Consider the following 19,424-nt stretch of genomic DNA (forward strand, 5'->3'; position numbering starts at 1 on the left):
TAGAGTGCAGTTATGTTACTTGTTCAATAGATCAGATCCTCGTGCCTAGTTAGAGTCATGTCTTTTTATTGTAGTGAAAAATAGCAAACGTATAGTGCCTTTTGTTCCTGTTAGTGCTGCAAAGCCAAGACAGCTACGAGAGACTATGGGATTTTATCCGGGCATGCGCCTCATCAAGAGGATTGATGAAGTTCCTATTACAGATTTATTATTGCTGATGTGTGAGCCATCTTACCTGAAATGTGGCACCCAGCACTAGACACAATACTTCAGTTGAGGCCTAATCAGCACAGAGTAGAGCAGAAGAATTACTTCTTGTGTGTTGCTTACAACATTTCTGCTAACTAATACATCCCAGAATGATGGGTTTTTTTGTTTTTTGTTTTTGTTTTTTTGACAAGTGTTTCACTGTTGACTCATATTTAGCTTGTGGTCCACTATGATCCTCAGATCCCTCTCCGCAGGACTCCTTTCTAGGCAGTCATTTCTCATTTTGTATGTGTGCAACTGATTGTTCCTTCCTAAGTGGAGTACTTTGCATTTGTCCTTATTGAATTTCATCCTATTTACTTCAGACCATTTCTCCAGTTTGTCCAGATCATTCTGAGTTTTAATCCTTTCCTCCAAAGCACTTGCAACCCCTCCCAGTTTGGTATCATCCGCAAACTTTATGAGTATATTCTGTATGCCATTATCTAAATCAGTGATGAAGATATTGAACAGAACTGGACCCACAATTGATCCTTGCAGGACCCCTCTCTATATGCCCTTCCAGCTTGACTGTGAACCACTGATAATTACTCTCTGGGAACGGTTTTCCAAACAGTTATGTACCTGCCTCATAGTAGCTCCATCTAGGTTACATTTCCCTAGTTTGTTTATGAGATGGTCACGCGAGACAGTATCAAAAGCCTTAGTAAACTCAAGATATTCCACATCTATTGCTCTCCCTCTGTCCACAAGGCTTGTTACCCTGTGAAAGAAAGCTATTAGGTTGGTCTGACACAATTTGTTCTTGACAAATACATGCTGTTACTTATCACCTTATTATCTTCTAGATGTTTACAAATTGATTGCTTAATTATTTGCTCCATTATCTTTCTGGTGGCAGGTTTCAGAGGGGTAGCCCTGTTAGTCTGTATCAGCAAAAACAAGGAGGAGTCCTTGTGGCACCTTAGAGTCTAACAAATTTATTTGGGCATAAGCTTTCATGGTCTCCTCAAGGGCCTCCTTCCCATGGGTCCAGATGATGAAGATGTCATCAATGTAGTGCAAGTAGAGTAGGGGCACAAGGGGACGAGAGCTGAGGAAGCATTGTTCTAAAATAAATAAAATAAAAAAGGCTGACAAAGGAGGTGCTGTAGTCATCATGAATAGGTCGGAATATGAACAAGAGGCTGCTAGACAACTCTCTGACACCACATTCTACAGGCCATTAACCTCTGACCCCACTGAGGATTACCAAAAGAAACTATCATCTGCTCAAGAAACTCCCTAAAGAAGCACAGGAACAAATCTACACTGACACACCCCTTAAGCCCCGACCTGGGGTATTCTACCTGCTACCCAAAATCCATAAACCTGGGAATCCAGGACACCCCATCATCTCAGGTATTGGCACCCTGACAGCAGGATTATCTGGCTATGTAGACTCTCTCCTCAGGCCCTACGCTACTAGCACTCCCAGCTATCTTTCAAGACACCACTGACTTCCTGAGGAAACTACAATCCTTTGATGATCTTCCAGAAAACACCATCCTAGCCACTATGGATGTAGAAGCCCTCTACACCAACATTCCACACAAAGATGGACTACAAGCCATTGGGAATACCATCCCCAATACCATCACTGCAAACCTGGTGGCTGAACTTTGTGACTTTGTCCTCACCCACAACTATTTCAGATTTGGGGACAATTTATACCTTAAAGTCAGCGGGACTGCTATCGGTACCCACATGGCCATTCAGTATATCAACATTTTTATGGCTGACTTAGAACAACGCTTCCTCAGCTCTCGTCCCCTAATGCCCCTACTCTACTTGCGCTACACTGATGACATCTTTATCATCTGGACCCATGGGAAGGAGGCCCTTGAGGAATTCCACCAAGATTTCAACGATTTCCACCCTACCATCAACCTCAGCCTGGACCAGTCCACACAAGAGGTCCACTTCCTAGACACTACAGTGCTAATAAGCAATGGTCACATAAACACCACCCTATACCAGAAACCTACTGACCACTATACTTACCTACATGCCTCCAGCTTTAATCCAGACCACATCACACGATCCATTGTCTACAGCCAAGCTCTAAGATACAACCGCATTTGTTCCGATCCCTCAGACAGAGACAAACACCTACAGAATCTCTATCAAGCGTTCTTAAAACTGCAATACCCACCTGGTGAAGTGAAGAAACAGACTGAAAGAGCCAGAAGGGTACCAAGAAGTCACCTCCTACAAGACAGGCCCAACAAAGAAAGTAACAGAATGCCACTAGCCCCCAACTAGAACCTCTCCAGTGCATCATCAAGGATCTACAACCTATCCTGAAGGACAATCCCTCTCTCACAGTCCTTGGGAGACAGGCCAGTCCTTGTCTACAGACAGCCCCCCAACCTGAAGCAAATACTCACCAGCAACTACACACCACACAACGAAAACACCAACCCAGGAACCAAACCCTGCTACAAACCCCGGTGCCAACTCTGTCCATATATCTATTCAAGGGACACCATCATAGGACCTAACCACATCAGTCACACCATCCGGGGCTCGTTCACCTGCACATCTACCAATGTGATATATGCCATCATGTGCCAGCAATGCTCCTCTGCCATGTACATTGGCCAAACCGGACAGTCTCTACGCAAAAGAATAAATGGACACAAATGTGACATCAGGAATCATAACATTCAAAAACCAGTAGGAGAACACTTCAACCTCCCTGCTCACTCAATAACAGACCTAAAAGTGGCAATTCTTCAACAAAAAAACTTCAAAAACAGATTCCAATGTGAAACTGCAGAACTGGAATTAATTTGCAAACTGATACCATCATATTAGGCCTGAATAAAGACTGGGAGTGGTTGGGTCATTACAAAACCTAAACTTAATTTCCCCATTACTAATTTCTCCCTACTGTTACTCACACCTTCTTGTCAACTGTCTGTAATGGTCCATTCTCATTACCACTTCAAAAGTTATTTTTCCTCCCTTGGTATCCTGCTGTTAATTGATTTATCTCGTTAGACTGACCTCACACTTGGTAAAGCAACCCCCATCCTTTCATGTATTTATACCTGCTCCTGTATTTTTTACTTCATGCATCTGATGAAGTGGGCTCTAGCCCACGAAAGCTTATGCCCAAATAAATTTGTTAGTTTCTAAGGTGCCACCAGGACTCCTCATTATCTTTCTGGGTACTGAAGTTAAGCTGACCAGTCTGTAATTCCCCGGCTTGTCCTTATTTCCCTTTTTATTGATTGGCACTATATTTGCTCTTTTCCAGTCCAATGGAATCTCTTCCGTCTTCCATAACTTTTCAAAGATAATTGCTAATGGCTCAACTATCTCCTCAGTCAGCTCCTCGAGTATTCTAGGAGGATGTATTTCATCAGGCCCTGGTGATTTGAAGACATCTAACTTGTCTAAGTAATTTTTAACTTGTTCTTTCCCTATTTTAGCCTCCGATCCTACCTCATTTTCACTGGCGTTCACTTTGTTAGATGTCCAATCACTACTAACCTTTTTGGTGAAAACCAAATCTCATTTAGCACTTCTGCCATTTCCACATTTTCTGTTATTGTCCCCCTCCTCCCACTGAATAGAGAGAGTAGCCAATGAGCGACTTGATAGGGGGAGCAACAGACCAAGACAGAAACTACTACCCAGGCAGATTTGAACTTGTCACCCTTGGTTTACTAGACCAATTCGCTAACCCCTGAGCTATGGCACCTAAAACTATATTTAGGCATTTTAAAAAGTGACCTGATTTCCAATGGAGTGGAGTTGGCGGTCTCCTCTATGTACTAATGTGGCACTGCCAGACCAGGCACCAGCTCATGCCAAGGTTCCCATGTCTGAAGTGGACAGTGACAGCTACACAGCTGGAATCTGTCTGGCTCACTGGTAGGTTAATATAGAAAAAAATAGGCATTAGAATGATAAGGATGTGTTCAGTATTTAGACTCTATTGCATGCTTGTGAGTTGCTGCATGCATTAATCTTACTCATAATATTTATTTTCCATATTGTTATGTAATACTTAAGCAATTGTATTGTGAGCCTCTGTGATTGTATGAATCGCCATAGAGGAGAGGGACATTAATTAGTGTGAAGAGCTGCTTTTCTACAGAAATTGTTATGCCCCTCCCAAAAGAGGAGGCCAATCAATATCAGGCAGGCTATGGCTGGATCTTACAACTGGAAACTCCCCACATCTGATAGAGGAATTATCGAAAAAAGAACTCAAGACTCTTATTGTTCTGCTCTCCTCCCCGTGAAGATTAGTCATGCAAGTGGACTCTTTCCATCAGCTGAGTTTGCAGCTCGAGCACATGGAAGGAGGGGGATAAAAAACCCATACAAAAGTAACTAGGGATCTATATGCTGCTTGGACTCTGGGTGGAAGGGAAGGTGTTTCTAGGCATAAGGAAGAGATCCCCAGCTGCTTAGGCTGTCTTAGCCCTAAAGGTCAAACAGCACTTGCTGATTATAGAAGCCTATACTAGCTTTTGAAACCTAGGGACTGTAACTCATTTGTGTGTCTACGTTCACTTGTTTTAACCTTTAAATAACTCTCTAGTTTCCTTTTCTTATTTAATACATCTTCATATAGCTTATTATAGGATTGGCTACAAGCGCTGTCTTTGGTATGAGACCTAAAGTGCAATTGACCTGGGGTAAGTGACTGGTCCATTGGAATCAGGAGTAACCTGAATATTTCTGTGATTCTTGGTGTATGGAGCAATCTATGTGGATGGCAAGACAGACCGGAATATCCAAGGGGACTGTCCGTGACTCCTTGTTAAAACTGTTAAAGAGCCTGCGGAGTTTGCAGGTGGTTGGTGAAATCTCAGCTTAGAACTCAACCAATTAGGGGTTATAAGGCCAAAGACTGAGGCCAGGTCTACACTACAGACTTATACTGGTATAACTATGTCGCTCAGGGGTGTGAAAAATGCATCCCCCTGAGCAATGCAATTATACTGACTTAACCCCCGGTGTAGACAGCGCTTTGTTAAATGAGAGCTTCTCCCCGTCGAGACAGCTACCGCTTCTCGGGCAGGTGGATTAACTACACAGATGGGAGAAGCTCTCCCATCAGCATAGTAGCATCTTACCTAAAGTGCTGCAGTGGCACCGTTGCTGTAGCACTGTACGTGAAGACAAGACCTGAGACAGGGAGGAGGTGAAGGAGGCAGCAACAGCAGTAGTCATCAGGGGAGAGCCAGGGGGGTGGGGTGGGGGGAATGAGAGATAAAAAGGGCCTGGAGCTTGAGGAGTTTTTTAGAAAAGCAGCATGAATTCCAGGGAAAGCAGGTGAAAGAAAGGAGGGGTGTGTGTGTGTGTGTGTGTGGGGGGGGGGGGGTTGGAATAAGAATGGCAGCAAGTTGGGAGGTGGGTGTGAACACGTTGGAGAGGAGTAGAGTGTAGGAATGGAGGATTGGCTTGGACTGAGAGTGACAATCGCCAGAGATGAGGAGGAGATATGACTGAGGTGAAGATAAGAAGGATATTTGAGAGAGACAGCAGTGGGAGGAGGCACTGAAGCAATAGCAGGAAAAGTCAACAGAGTTGGTGTAAAGGGAGAGAGGAGGAGATGTTGGGAATCAGAGAGAGAGAGAGGGAAAGGTGTGAGGGGGCAGAAGGCCTAGAAGGGGGAAGAGAAGCACAGGATTTGTCATGTGAAAGTGGAAGAAGGCAGAGGAGGGCTCAAAATTCATTGCTTCAGCAGGGCTCCAAGATATGGAGACACATGCTGGGAAAAGGGAGCATTAGTTGAGGGGCCGCTGAGAGACTCCAGGGCAGTGTGGGGTCATCCACAGGCCAGAGGAGAGAAGAAGCCAATACACCCAGCTCTCTGGAAGGGTTGCTGGGAGGCTCCTGGGGAGGTGGTGGTGGAGGCAGACATCTTGGAACCCAGGCATGACTATTCTTTTTGGCTAACTTTGCTGACAGGGTGAAACAAGCTGAGTGTTTGGAGCAAACGTGTCAAGTGCAGTGACAACTCACTGGCAGAGCTGGTTCAACCAAACCCTAGGCTGCCTGCAAAGTCATATGCTTGAGGCACACTTGATAATTAAGGGGAAAGTTGTTATGGTCAGTCTCTATGGCTTTATTTTGAATTCAAGTGATGGAAAGTCAGTACTGGCCTCAGACTAGCTGTTGTGAAATGTAAACTCTCTTTTCAGATTTGAGCAGTTTCACATCGAATGTTGACAAAAATGACTATTTTTGCAATGGAAATAGCTAAAACTGAATTTCTGTATGTTTTAAAAGCAAAACCATTTTTGCTTAAAGATAAATAAAAATGTCCCATTCCTTTAAAAAAAAAGAACCAAAACCTTATATACCAGCAGTTTTTCAGAAATAGGTTTATTTTGAATTTATAACAAAATGTGAAAAAAATAACTCCAAGTAACCCTTTATGAATATTTTTCACACCTCTCTCAATTACACTTAGCATTGCCGCTTTATCACTACTAACAACATCCACAAACATGAGCTTCCAGTGCCCCAGAACAGGACACCACCATCTGCTACCAAAAACAGATTTTGCTAGAAAACTGAAAAGTTTTGTATGAGGCTATCTGAACTTGGAATAATATTTTTCAAAATTCTCAAGGCTTGAACTAAGGTGTGCTTCAGGAATTAGCCTGTGTTTTGCACTTTTAGAGAGCACAGAGTTAGAAGAGGATTCATGAAAGCTATAATCTGATTTTTGAACATGGATGTGCTGGACCAGCTCCTAAATTATACACGAGGCATTAGAATGAGCCTCTCTTTGCACATGTCCTCAGCAAAGAATGGTTATGATGCTCACACTACAGAGGGCTATTATCCATTAAGCAACAATGGTCCAGTTAAAATTGATAACATTGTATTTATTGCCTGAAGGGTGTTTCTGACGTTATTTGACCTGTTAACAAAGCTTTGTCTGGACTAGAGTTTTTCCTCCTGTGAAATTAGAGTTAATTTATGGAGTTAAACTCCTATGCCTGAGTCTCCACCATTTCCTAGAACTAGGATCAAGCTTCTGGATGGTGTGTGAAACCTTGCCCCCATCCCCCCTTTCTCCAGGGCTCATTGTTCCTCCAAGGTGTCAGTTCAATACTCCTCTCTAGTTTAGAATTCCAAAGGTGAGACAAAAATGGCCCATAAGCCTAACTAAGGCTTCTCCATCTCCTGACCTATTGCAGGCAGCAAAACTATCAGGTCAGTCTGACACGCCAGCTTGAAAGACAGCAAAACAATCTCCTTGAACATCTATCTCCAGCCTAGAGCTAGGCTTGCAAATGGCAGGATACTATTCTGGGAGACAGCAACTCCATCCCTCTGATTCAGCCCAGCAGAGCAGAGCACTCCCAATTCAGTGTCTGCAAGGAACATATACGAGCTAAACATCCATCAATTCCCCTCCAATCCAGCAGCCAAATAGCAGGTAGTGCAATAGGAAACCCTGCCCTGTGTCATTTCCAGAGAATTAGGAAGGTGTTGGGACTATCTCCCTGCCTATCCCAGAAGAGCACTACAGGTTATTCCCACATGGTGAGCTCAACAACCCTGCTATGTTGTGATCTCTCACATGAAATTAGCGGCCAGCTGGAAGTAGCCCAGTAGACTTGAAAGCATCATCCTTAAGTTCATGCCATCGGGGTGCTTTTCACTGTTCGATATGCACACAACTCCTTTCTCCTTGTGCCCAACATTCAAGCTTCCAGACACATGGAGCATGTGACTCAATCACATTTGGCAAACTTGGTCCCATCACCCCCAAAACCAAGGCCCCTCTGATGCCTCAGGTTTTTCAACGTGTCTGAACTAGCCTTGCTCACTGGTGTGGTGAAAGGTAATTGCGTGAGAAGAACCTGGGTTGCTACATAAGCCTCAAGGAAAGGAGTACTGGAGTCTCAGGTTGAGCAATTGCTCTCTGATAACACACAGGAAAAAAATAATTGTTGAGGTGTCCAAACATTCATTTCATTCTGCTGCAGGGAGGAGTCCAGGGTGATCTGAGACTATGTGCTTCTGTCCCTGCTGCTTTATATAGCAATGTAACCATCCATCTATTTACAGCTGAAGCATTGTTTTTATCAGTCTTCCTGTGTATTAAAAGTGCTTTACTTCTGGAAAAGCTACCGATCATTTTTATTTTTATAATCGGCTGCTGTTTTTAATTAGCCCACAGTTTTAAGTGACTGTTGCTACACATGGAATCATAAATGGGGAGGTATTTAGCCTAACCATCTGCTTCTGTTACATATAGATACTAGAGTAATGAGCAGCAAAAAAATACCTTTAATAAAATAAATATGTACAGTAGGACCAGAGAGACAATGTTTTACACTGATCGGGGTGGTCTGAGGGCAGGGTACACATATTTCAATTACTTTCTAGACAGAAGCCTATAGCTACTGTACTTGCTATGATCAGTAAAAGGCATTCTTGGATGGTGAAACCTGAAATACTGTCAAGTCTTGTCTATAAAGCTATCCAAGGTTTAATTAAATTTGGAAAGTTGAACAGCTTCATCCCCACTTTGGTCTGCCACCTTTTTATGTCCAGGGGTGGCAGGTTTGTATAATTTTTGGTGGTGCACAGAACAGGTCCAAGTCCCGCCCCCGCAACACCTTCCTTGTAAGCCAATATATATATTTTTAAATAATGTAAAAATGTGTGGGCTCTGGGGTGGGGCTGGTGATGAGGGGTTAGGGGTGTAGGAAGGGCTCAGGCAGAGGGTTGGGGTGCAGGGGTGAGGACTGCGGGGTGGGGCTGGGGATGAGGGGTTCATGGTGCAGGAGGGGGCTCAGGGCTAGGGCAGAGAGTTAGGGTGTGCGGGCTCTGGCTGGGAGTATGGGCTCTGGGGTGGGGCAGGGCTGGGGATGAGGAGTTTGGGGTGCAGGCAGGCTGCCCTGGGGCTGGGGCCAGAGAGGAGGACTTTCCCCACCGGCAGCAGCGAGCTCCGGGGGAGGGGCCCCCTCTCTCCCCCCGGCAGCACACTCACCTCGCACCACTGTCACTGCATGTGCTCCTAGGGCCCCTCTCAGGTCCAGGAAGCCCCCTCGCTTCCCCTGTGGTGGGTACCGGGGGGAGGGGGCTGCCATCCCATGTGCGCCTCCTCCCCTGCTGCTGCCCCTCACTGTAGCCTCACTGGGGATGGAGCTGCCCCTTGCCCAGCATGGGACAGGACCAGTGACTGCGGGCCGGGGGGTCCCCTGTGCTGGTGGAGGGTCCCGCCAGAAAAGGGAAGCATCTGTCCGTCCAAGGTGGAAGGGCAGGGTCAGCCTGCCCTGGCACTAGTGGTTGGGGGGCGCTAGGACCCTGCGGGGGCAATTGATGCCAGGAGCCAGCAGAGCATAGCGTAGCACGGAGCTGCAGGGGACAGCCACCCACTTCCTAACTTGCCGCCCCTGTTTATGTCCAAACCTCCATGAGCAACCACACGTGCCTCCGCCTTCCTAGAGCATAGCCGCTTTTAAATGTTTCTGATCTACATCCTGTACATTATCAGTTCAAACATTATACACTACAAAAACAGGATACTGCTGTACTTTCAGAAAAGACAGCGAAAGACAAGTTAAGAACAGTTAAGTCTTATGCAAACCACAGGCAAGGACACTTACTACTTTCACCGTGTCTGACAGTTCTTGGAATCCCAAATTATCTCCTTTCATCTAAATGCTCAGATATCCATTCCTTGATGTCTATGTTTTTACGGGGTACTCAAACTCAAATGCAGAGATCGCTATAAGCGGATTCAAGGTTCTATATACCCAGTAAAGTAACACTCTACCAGTCTGATCTCTCTTATGCCATTCCTATGCTCAGCCTGGGAACTGAGGTGGAAGCCAGAGGGGGCAAATAGGGCTTTATGTCATCTCTGTGCTTCTTATAGTCAAAGCTCATCCAAGGGCTTGCCTGTGGCTCCGGTCAGAGTAGCCTCAGAATCTGTGGGTAGCAGAGAGTAACAGGAGTCCAGTGCGCTCTGGCCATGCCCCCTACTCTAAGGGCTGGGAGGAGGGTTGGGGTAGGGCCATTCTAGCAGTTGGGAAGTCCTTTGTTCAGGCCAGGCAGATTGGGTAAAGCCCCTTTACATTGCTGGAGCAGCTAGTTCAACACAGAATCTGACCTATATATCCCCTAAACAAGAATCTTTAAACAAAGGCTTATTTAAATCTAGAAATGTATACACTGAAGTGTAAAATCCAGATACAAATCTGAGCTTCTTCAATTTGGTCTGGATCTGGAGCTTTGTTTTGGATTCCCATCTTTACTTAGGTGTTTTTCTCTCTCTTAATCATTGGTCATATATTATTGGGAGGAGTTCCCCAAAAGTAACAATATCTCCAACAGCAATGACATAGTTTGTAGGTGTTCAATAGTCTCTTGCAGAGGAACAATAAAAATGAAGTTCCACACAAGTCACAATCATAAAAACAAACATAACTGAAACCACTAAAGAAAAAAAAAATACTCGAGGAATACCACATGATCATGCTTGTCTTGGAATTAAGAAAAGTAATCACATTAGAGAGCAATACTCCAGGGAGAGTAAAGTTAGCAACTGAAATTGAATGTTGACATGTGAAGCTGCAATACAAATACAGCTTTCTTATTTATTCCACACCCACTGCTATTTTATGTTTCTATGCCTTCTATGCTCAGCTACTTCTATTTCCAATTAACAGAGTAGTTTGTGTCTAGTTCTGGAAATCAGAGTCAAAAGCATGAATCACACCATGATCTGAAACAGTTTCATATGAGAAATACATAGATTAGAAGGGAACAAAGAACAGCTTGATTGTATTCAGAGATCATTTCTTTTTTACATAGTTTCCCTTATGCCTACACCTCTTTACTCCTTGAACCCAGCTCTTCTTTTCTTCTTCTTTCTGAATGAAACTCATCTTCCTCCACAACCCACTGCACAAAGCCTGAGAATACCATGTAATTATAGACCAAATAGTCATGCCAGACCCACCCCAGGTTTCCACTGAGTATTGGCTGATCTAGGGCTGGTTCAGAGTTCCTTTCCCTAATATACAGGGGGTATGGATGTTTCCATGGCAGCCATAATTCAACCCTGCTGCATATACGCACGATGTACACTTAAGAGTAATACAAAATATTACATGTCCAGAAAGGGGTCAAATTTCTGATACTGTAATCTGTAAAACTGTAATCTAGAATGTACTGAGTTTTCCCCACTAAAAATCTCACTTATCACATTAAGTCATCAACATAATGTTTCCACCTTGAATAATATACTTAAATCAAACAAGTCATTCTTTCACAATTTACAGTAGCCAATGTTTTCTCTCGATCATTAAGACCCACTGATCCATGCCCCCAAGTGACTTACACCTATTTTGAAGTTAACTCCATTTTTATCAATGGATTGCAAAGACACACAGTGTATATCCATAAGTCTACACAACGGCCTGTTTTTTAGATGAATGTTGCATGCCTTAAATTGGAGATTCTCTGTTTGACACTGTATTAGGTTAGCTAATAAATATTCTGCTCCTTTATCCTCTTGCTCTTCTCTATTTCTCAGACAACAGCTCCTTATTACAATGCTCCAGTGAATGTAAAAGGAATACATATCCTCAAGTTTACTTAATGAGATGGCTAGGGTTGCTTCTTGGCACTAACGGACTCTGGTTACTTTCCAAATCATGGAAAATGTGTCCTGATAGAAACAAAGCAGCAGATTAACCACAAAGAAAATAAAATCAGATTTGGCAGCCCATACACCTCTGGGAGCCTTTGGGCTGGTCCACACTAAGCCCCCAGTTCGAACTAAGATACGCAACTTCAGCTACGTGAATAATTTAGCTGAAGTCGAAGTATCTTAGTTCGAACTTAAAGGTACTTACCGCGGGTCCACACGCGGCAGGCAGGCTCCCCTGTCGACTCTGCCTACTCTTCTCAAGGAGCAGGATTACCGGCGTCGACGGCGAGCACTTCCGGGATCGATTTATCGTGTCTAGACAAGACACGATAAATGGATCCGAGAAGATCGATTGCTTGCCGCCGAACCAGCGGGTAAGTATAGATGTACCCTTAATTACAAACAAAACATCAGAAGGAATTTTGAGAAGGCACCTTTGAAGATCTCATCTGGTATTCCCAAACCACAATTACAGTGCTATTTAAGCACTAATAAATATATCAGAGCACTTGCACTTTGAAGATACAACCCTTCTAATTTGTGTTTCCTATAATGAAGAGATTATGGGTTGGGGTTTTTTCTGGAGCGGGGGAGGGCGGGGAAGATTTTGGTAGGGAGCATTTACAGAGCTGTTCATGAAAAGAGCTGAGTGTTCGCACATGGTCAAGAAGAATTTACTAAATTCTCCTGACTTTTTTGCTGATTCAACAGTGAAATCAGTGAGTGGGAGAAAAGGTCCTAAATTCTCCTCTCTTTCCAGAGGACAGATTTTTAACAGGAGATTAAAGATTGATTTACAAAGATCTCTTCCGACCTTCCACCAAAAAGCCTTCATTAACATAGCATTAAGATGTATTGCATATGGGATTTCTCTCTTTAACACACATCCAGATAATTGTCAGATCATGCCCAGAATATCAGATAATGGGACTTCAGAACTGGGATGTCTAAAATTTCAGAGATGTCTAAAATACCACAGCACAATCCAACTACTATATGAACCATGCACTAAAAAAACAGACCAAACCAACAAACAAAAACAAAACAAAACCCAACAACCCCAAAACATTAGGTGATCAGTGTATTTGAAAGTTAAAAATCCAGATTAAGGTTGAATGCTGCTACCCCCACTGTTATACAGGTTGCCAAACAACAGAAAATCCAAAGTAGAGGGATTATGGGACAGCTCTTGGACCATGCCAGAATTGAGTTTGTGCAGCTCGGTTGCAAAGTTTTCTTTGAACCCCAGGGGGGACAGGGGATAGCTCAGTGGTTTGAGCACTGGCCTAGTAAACCCAGGGTTGTGAGCTCAATCCTTGAGGGAGCCATTTAGGAATCTGGGGCAAAAATTGGGGATTGGTCCTGCTTTGAGCAGGGGGTTGGACTAGATAACCTCCCGAGGTCCCTTCCAACCCTGATATTCTATGATTCTAAGCCTCTAACAACAAGCCTGGCCTGTTACAGTTCCAGGCTAGGCCCTCAGGACAACTCCAGTAGCTTTAGGACTATATTATGTCCATCTATCCAGGTCTGGAAGCAAGGGCTCTCTGCAGCAAGAAAGGTGCTCTGGTCACAACCCCTCTGCTGAGAAGATGGAGTAGCTCAGCGAGCTCTGCACCACATGGGGATTCCTTTACAGAAGCATAATGTTGAGAGAGGCCAATTAAAATAACTTTCCAGTTGTCTTGTGCTGCCAGAGTGTAGGGGAGGACTGAGGCTATGGCTCTACCCCTGCAACTAAATGCACAGCTTCTCCGTTATTCCTTCGTGTGGTTGACTGCACATGGGAAATTTGAGGGCATGCCTAAAGCAAATGAGGAAGAGGCTTTGGGGCAACATGCTCTCAGCCAGTGGCTGTCCTCATCTCCTGTTCTGCTGGAGGAGAACATTGAGGAGCCATTCCCCGCAACCAACAAAACTCTTTTCGCCTTTTTTTTTTTTTAACCTTCCTCAAACAATAAAAAGCAAAAACAATTTTCTATCAATCAAAAAAGCAATTCTATGCCAATTTTATAAAAGAATTATTCCAGGATCTTTGTGCTGGCTTTTGACCAGGAGCAATATTCACTACCCTCCTGAATACCGGGGATTTCTGATTCATATTGACAGCACCACTGCCCTAATCTCATGAATAACTGGAAGTTAACCCTGCTGCCATAACCCCATCAAAACAATTCATGGTAATTAAGGCCACAATTAAGAAGAGCCAAATCAAACAAGGGCTCTCCCTGCTTGTCTCTAGAAGACATGTAGATCCTATGGATGAATTTAAATTGGTGAGGAACCTGCACTCCATTTACTGAAACGTCAGGGTTAATGGATTAAAGTTGATGAAGTACAGACAATTAATTGCCCAAAAGGAAATGAGCTGTGTCAAATAGAGTGCACACTGTGAACGCCTATTAAAAAAGAATTTCAAAACCATAGATGCATGGGACTGGACTAGATGACCTCTCGAAGTCCCTTCCAGTTCTATGATTCTATAACAAAATAGGTTGTGAAAAGAGGCATCAGATACCATCTCTACAGGTATTCAAAAGCATCCAGGATAAACACGCTTATGGGCAATTCTGTTTCTCTTGGAACCAACAGGAGTTTGGCTATGGATTGAAATGGGAGCAGAATCAAGTCCTTACGGGTTTAGACACAGATCCTCAAAGGTGCTTAACTTCCAAGGAAATCAATGGGAATTAGGTGCCTAAATACCTTGGAGCATCTGGGCCTTAGGGTTGTGGAGACTGGCAGTAGTGAAATGGAACAAAATTAACTAAGTTTCCAAGGGGTCACTTCCACTCCTAACATCTAGAATGCTTTGAGCTATTTTATCTTGGAGGTGCAAAAAGATTCCTGTAAGATTCCTGCTAAGCAACATAGGCCCAATTTCCCTCTCACAGCATTTAGCTCACTGACTTCACGGGAATTACTCTTGATGTACACCAGTGCGAGATGAGGATCAGGCTCCCATAGATCCTCAGCACTGTGCAGTCCAAAGGCCCAATCCTGCTATCCTTACACAGGCAAGGCTCCCACTGACCTCAGTCTGAAATGGACTGAGCATGCACTACAGGACTTGGCACTAAGGGAATGTCTACACAGCAGCTGAGAGGTGTGATTCCCATTGTGGGTAGACAGACTCGCATTAGTTCTGATTGAGCTAGGATGATAAAAATAGCAGTGTGGATATTGCTACACTGGTGGCGGCTCGGACTAGTTGCCCGAGTCGAAGCCTGCCTGACCCCTGCTGAGTCTGGGCTCTGGTGGCCCAAGCTGCCACCAGTGCAGCAACTTCCACACTGCTATTTTTAGCACGCTAGCTTAAATCTGTCATTCCATGCTGGGAATCACCTCCAAGGCATACCCTAGCTGACATCACTTGCAAACAGAAAAACTAAAGTCACAAGTACTCTTAGAAACAATTTTGCGTGTAGGTATTTTCTATCAAAGTGGTTTTTACTGCTTCCTTCACTGTGGTTCCTTTTGACTTGGGCAAAAGAAGGGTGGTTCTCAGCAGGGAGATATGGGAACGGTTCAGCTTGAGAGGTTGGGGTTGCTGTGTTGAGGGAGGATCCAGGAGAGTACTGGCATAGGTTAGCCAGGGTTTTACGATTTGTTTGTTTTCTATAACTACACAATAATGATTTGTAGAGGAGAGCTGAGTCAGGAACCAATAATGGTTTGGGGAAGAAGGGGTTGGGGATAGTTTATATTTAAAACAAAACAGGGAGCTAATATGGTGTGTAACTATCACTGACCTGACCAGTTTGTCTATATGGTGTCTCCCTTTCCTTCATCTCTCTCTTGTGCATTCAGCCTGAATGCTCTTTGGGACTGTCTTCTTCTGTGATTGGCAAGTACCTGGAATATTTTGGGCACCACCCCATCTAAATAATATTTCAAAGGGGCTCCATAAACTTACCTTTGGCTCAAAATTTACATTTGGTAAACATACACTTTTAATCAAACCTGAAACCAATAAATTAAAAAAAAAATCCAGTGAAAACAGTTCTTTTAAAATACTACTATCCCCTGTAGCATTTGAAATCCTGCAGGCTAGAGAACTTGAAAGTGAAACTAACTATAAACAAAAGAGAAAGTTATTTTATTGTCTCATATCAAAGGTATGCTAAAGGTAAACAAAGTGCTCAGGGTGTTATATTTTAAAAATCTTTACATTTAGTCTGCAGCATTATTAGTAACACTAGTATGGAAATTTGTTTACATATGATATTTAAATTGTCAGTGTCCCTTTATTTGTTGGTTTAGTGGCACTCAAATTTTTGTAAAACTAAAAACAAACAAACAATGCTTTATGCCAATGACTATTTTTAGATAATAGAGGCTTAGGTGAGTGATCTATCTGCACTTTTGTTACATAGTCATCTTTCCCCCCCTTCATTATTGCCAAACAAGGGTTTGAAATAAGCCTGGATATGAACTTCCTATTTGAAGTTCATAAGTATAATGAGCAGCATCAAAACCATCATTCCAAACACTCTCAAACTCCCAGGGCTGAATCCCCAAGCCTACCCAAAGTTCAGGGTGTTTGGATTCGGTGACCCATTGATGTCCATTACAGAAAGCAAGCTGCAACTTGCAAACACAGGTCCAGATGCTGCTGCTAAATCCAGATGGACAGACCTCTGCTGCTGCACAGTTCTAGCTGCAGGACTGGGAGCACAGGGTCTACTTCTGTGAACACCTAGCAAGTGAGTAAGTTCACTTTTGCGAGCTGTCCCGTTTGGCTCAAGTGCTTCCCGTGAGCAAAGCTACTCAGACCCCCAAGTGTTTGCAGGATCAAACCCTTGAATCTGGGGATTTCCAATAAAGCCACACATCTAATAATTAATATAATAATATGGGCTGTCTCACGGGGCCACTAATTAGATGGATCTGGAGAGCCACTCCACTAAAACGTGCTTAGCTGCAACTGGATCCCACGGGACAAAACCCTCCAAAAGCTTAAACCTAGGAGGAGCAAGTTCAAGTCCCCCCGGAGAGAGGGGGCGACGCGCACGCCCTGCACGTGCCTAGGGAACGGGGCAGAAAGCTGAGGGAAAGAGCGGCTCCAGCCTACCTGGCGTCCCTGGAGAAGCCAGGAGCAGCTGCAGCAAGAGAAGCCAGGGTGCTCCCGCCCGCCTCCAGGACCTGGGGGCGCACATGGGGCGGGCGGGGAGGGCTCACATCTCCCGGCTCCGCGGGGAGCTTCTGTCCGCCTCAGCAGCGAGTGCAGGCTGCAGCTCCCCCGGCAACAGTTGGGTCCCACCGCTCCGGCCGCGCTGCTGCTGCTGCTGGGTGCAGGTGGCGAGGAGTGTAAACACTCGGCGGCAGGGGCGGAGCCGCAGCTCAGTGCTCCGCGGGCCAGGCGAGGCGCTGTGAGCCAGCCTCCTGCTCCCTGCCCCGGGCAGAGCTGGAGAAGGGCAGGCAAGGAAGGGCCGGACAACCCCCATCAGGCCGCGGGAGAGACTAGCACAGGCAGGCAGCCAGCAGCTGGGAGGGGGTGCAACCGCGTGCAGCCCGCAGAGACGGTGGAATTTGGACCTGAATGAGGCTGGTAAGGTGGGGCTGCTTGATAAAGTGCAGTGCTGGAGTTGTTTCATAAAGCGCAATTCAGGACCCCATGGGGCTGTGGAGTAAATTGCATCAGAGGCCTGGTGAGTTTTTGTACTAGGGGGTCTCACAATAATCGGTGGTGCTGTTTAATAAGATGAAACAAGATACACTTTAATGATACACAAAACAGCTATTTTAAAAGAATTTTAGTAAGGTCGTAAAATCAAGCACTAACCCTGTGCAACCTCAGTTCAGTCCCTTATGCATATCCATTATCATAGCCTATATTTATACATTATACACTTATCCATTACAATAGCCTATATTTATACAGCCATTGTCTATTTTTTTTTTTTTTTTTTTTTTTTTGCCACAGGCAACCTTAATTCTGGCCTTTCCTCACTTTTGAGTGTTTGACTTTGCAACCTTACGGGGCGCTGGAACAATGTTTATAGTGGGGGTGCTCAGAGACATTGAACCAAACTGTAAACCCTGTAGATAATGGAATCCATTTCAAGACGGGGTGTGGTAGCACCCCTAGTTCCACCATCTATGCAACCTTAATAATGTTCTCTTAACATAGTTTTGTGTGGGTGTAATTTCCTAGTTTTTTTTAAAAGCAATCTGAAAAAACAAAAATTCCATCATATAGCACCATATTGACCCTCCACATGGATCATCAGAAGGGTTGGATGCATTAGATCCACTGCACAGACTACTGCTACTTGAGCTAATGGAGTAACTGAAGGCACTGTGTTGTCATCCTCTATTGGTACCAGCATTAGAGGGGGACGGGACACGTTGCCAGTGGGTTTTGTCGATATTTGCTGTCAGAGAGGAGTGGTGACAGCCAGGAATGTTGGTTCTATTCCAGGTTCTGGAGGGGAGTGTGCTAGGGTGACCAGATGTCCCGATTTTATAGGGACAGTCCCGGTTTTGGGGTCTTTTTCTTATATAGGCTCCTATTACCCCCCACCCCTTGTCCCGATTTTTCACACTTGCTGTCTGGTCACCCTAGAGTGTGCTCTAGTGGGCACAGACTTTTGCCCATTCCCTCTAACCTGTCCCTGTCTCAGTCTTGTCTCTTCCCCATCCCTTGTTATTCATTCCAGGCACGTTTTCCTCACTTAGCCAGTCCTAGTCTCCACTCCTTAGGTTTTTCATCACAGTCCCAGTCTCCTTTCTTGGCAAATGCTAGACTCCCCATCCCACTCTCCCTCCACTTCCAGCCCCAGTCTCCTGGCTCAGTCATACCCAGTTCCCCAGTGCCAGTGTGACATCCAGTCTATAGAACCCTGCAAATCCGCGGGTATCCGCTTTATAGCTGCGGATATCTGGACCCAGGTCAGGGAGAGCCACGCTGGCAACTGTGGGGAGCCTGGGTCCCTCTACCTGCCTACGGTGTGTGGGAGGGTGGTGGCTGAAAGCAGTCCCCGGCCATGTCCCTGCCCCCACGCTCCCTGCCGGCTGAGGGCAGGTGGAGGGTCCGTGACTCTGTGCGGGTTCCCCACAACTCCCCGCGTGGCTCTCCCCTACCGGGCTCTGGCAGGGGAAGCCTCAACCCGGCCATGGTAAGTAGAACCCTGCAAATCCATGGATATCTGCAGCTATCCGCATCCGCGGATGTGGCTATCCACAGACAATTTTTGCGGATCAGATGCGGATACACATTTTTGTATCCGCGCAGGGCTCTACCAATCTACCTCTTTCCCCAAACGGAACCTCCGGTTGCTCTCCCACTCACATTCCCCATGGGTTTTCAGTCCCAATCTCTCTCCCTAAACTCCCTGTTGAATCTGATTCTTTCACTGCTGGTATCTTCTTCTAGTCTCCTTGCCCAGTCAGTCCCAGACTCCCACCCCAACTCCCAGTCTCAGTTCCTTCTCCTCCACCCCCAGTCTCGTCACCCCCAGGCTTTTACATGTCTCAATCTGTATTTCTCCCCCTTGCAAATCTGGTTCTTGTCTTCTTT

The 19,424-nt window shown here is 45.0% G+C and overlaps 1 protein-coding gene across 1 annotated transcript in view; it reads right to left on the reverse strand.

The window, feature by feature from the left end:
- The window catches only part of IL20RA (interleukin 20 receptor subunit alpha), a 34,501-nt gene extending 17,440 nt beyond the window's left edge, over window positions 1-17,061 (reverse strand). Inside the window, exon 1 of the mRNA XM_065401885.1 lies at window positions 16,977-17,061. Within this exon, the coding sequence (XP_065257957.1) occupies window positions 16,977-17,061 (85 nt within the window). The remainder of the gene's footprint in view (window positions 1-16,976) is intronic.
- Between the last annotated feature and the right edge of the window lie 2,363 nt (window positions 17,062-19,424).

This window comes from Emys orbicularis, chromosome 3, assembly GCF_028017835.1.
Source record: "Emys orbicularis isolate rEmyOrb1 chromosome 3, rEmyOrb1.hap1, whole genome shotgun sequence".
Classification (NCBI taxonomy): Eukaryota; Metazoa; Chordata; order Testudines; family Emydidae; genus Emys; species Emys orbicularis.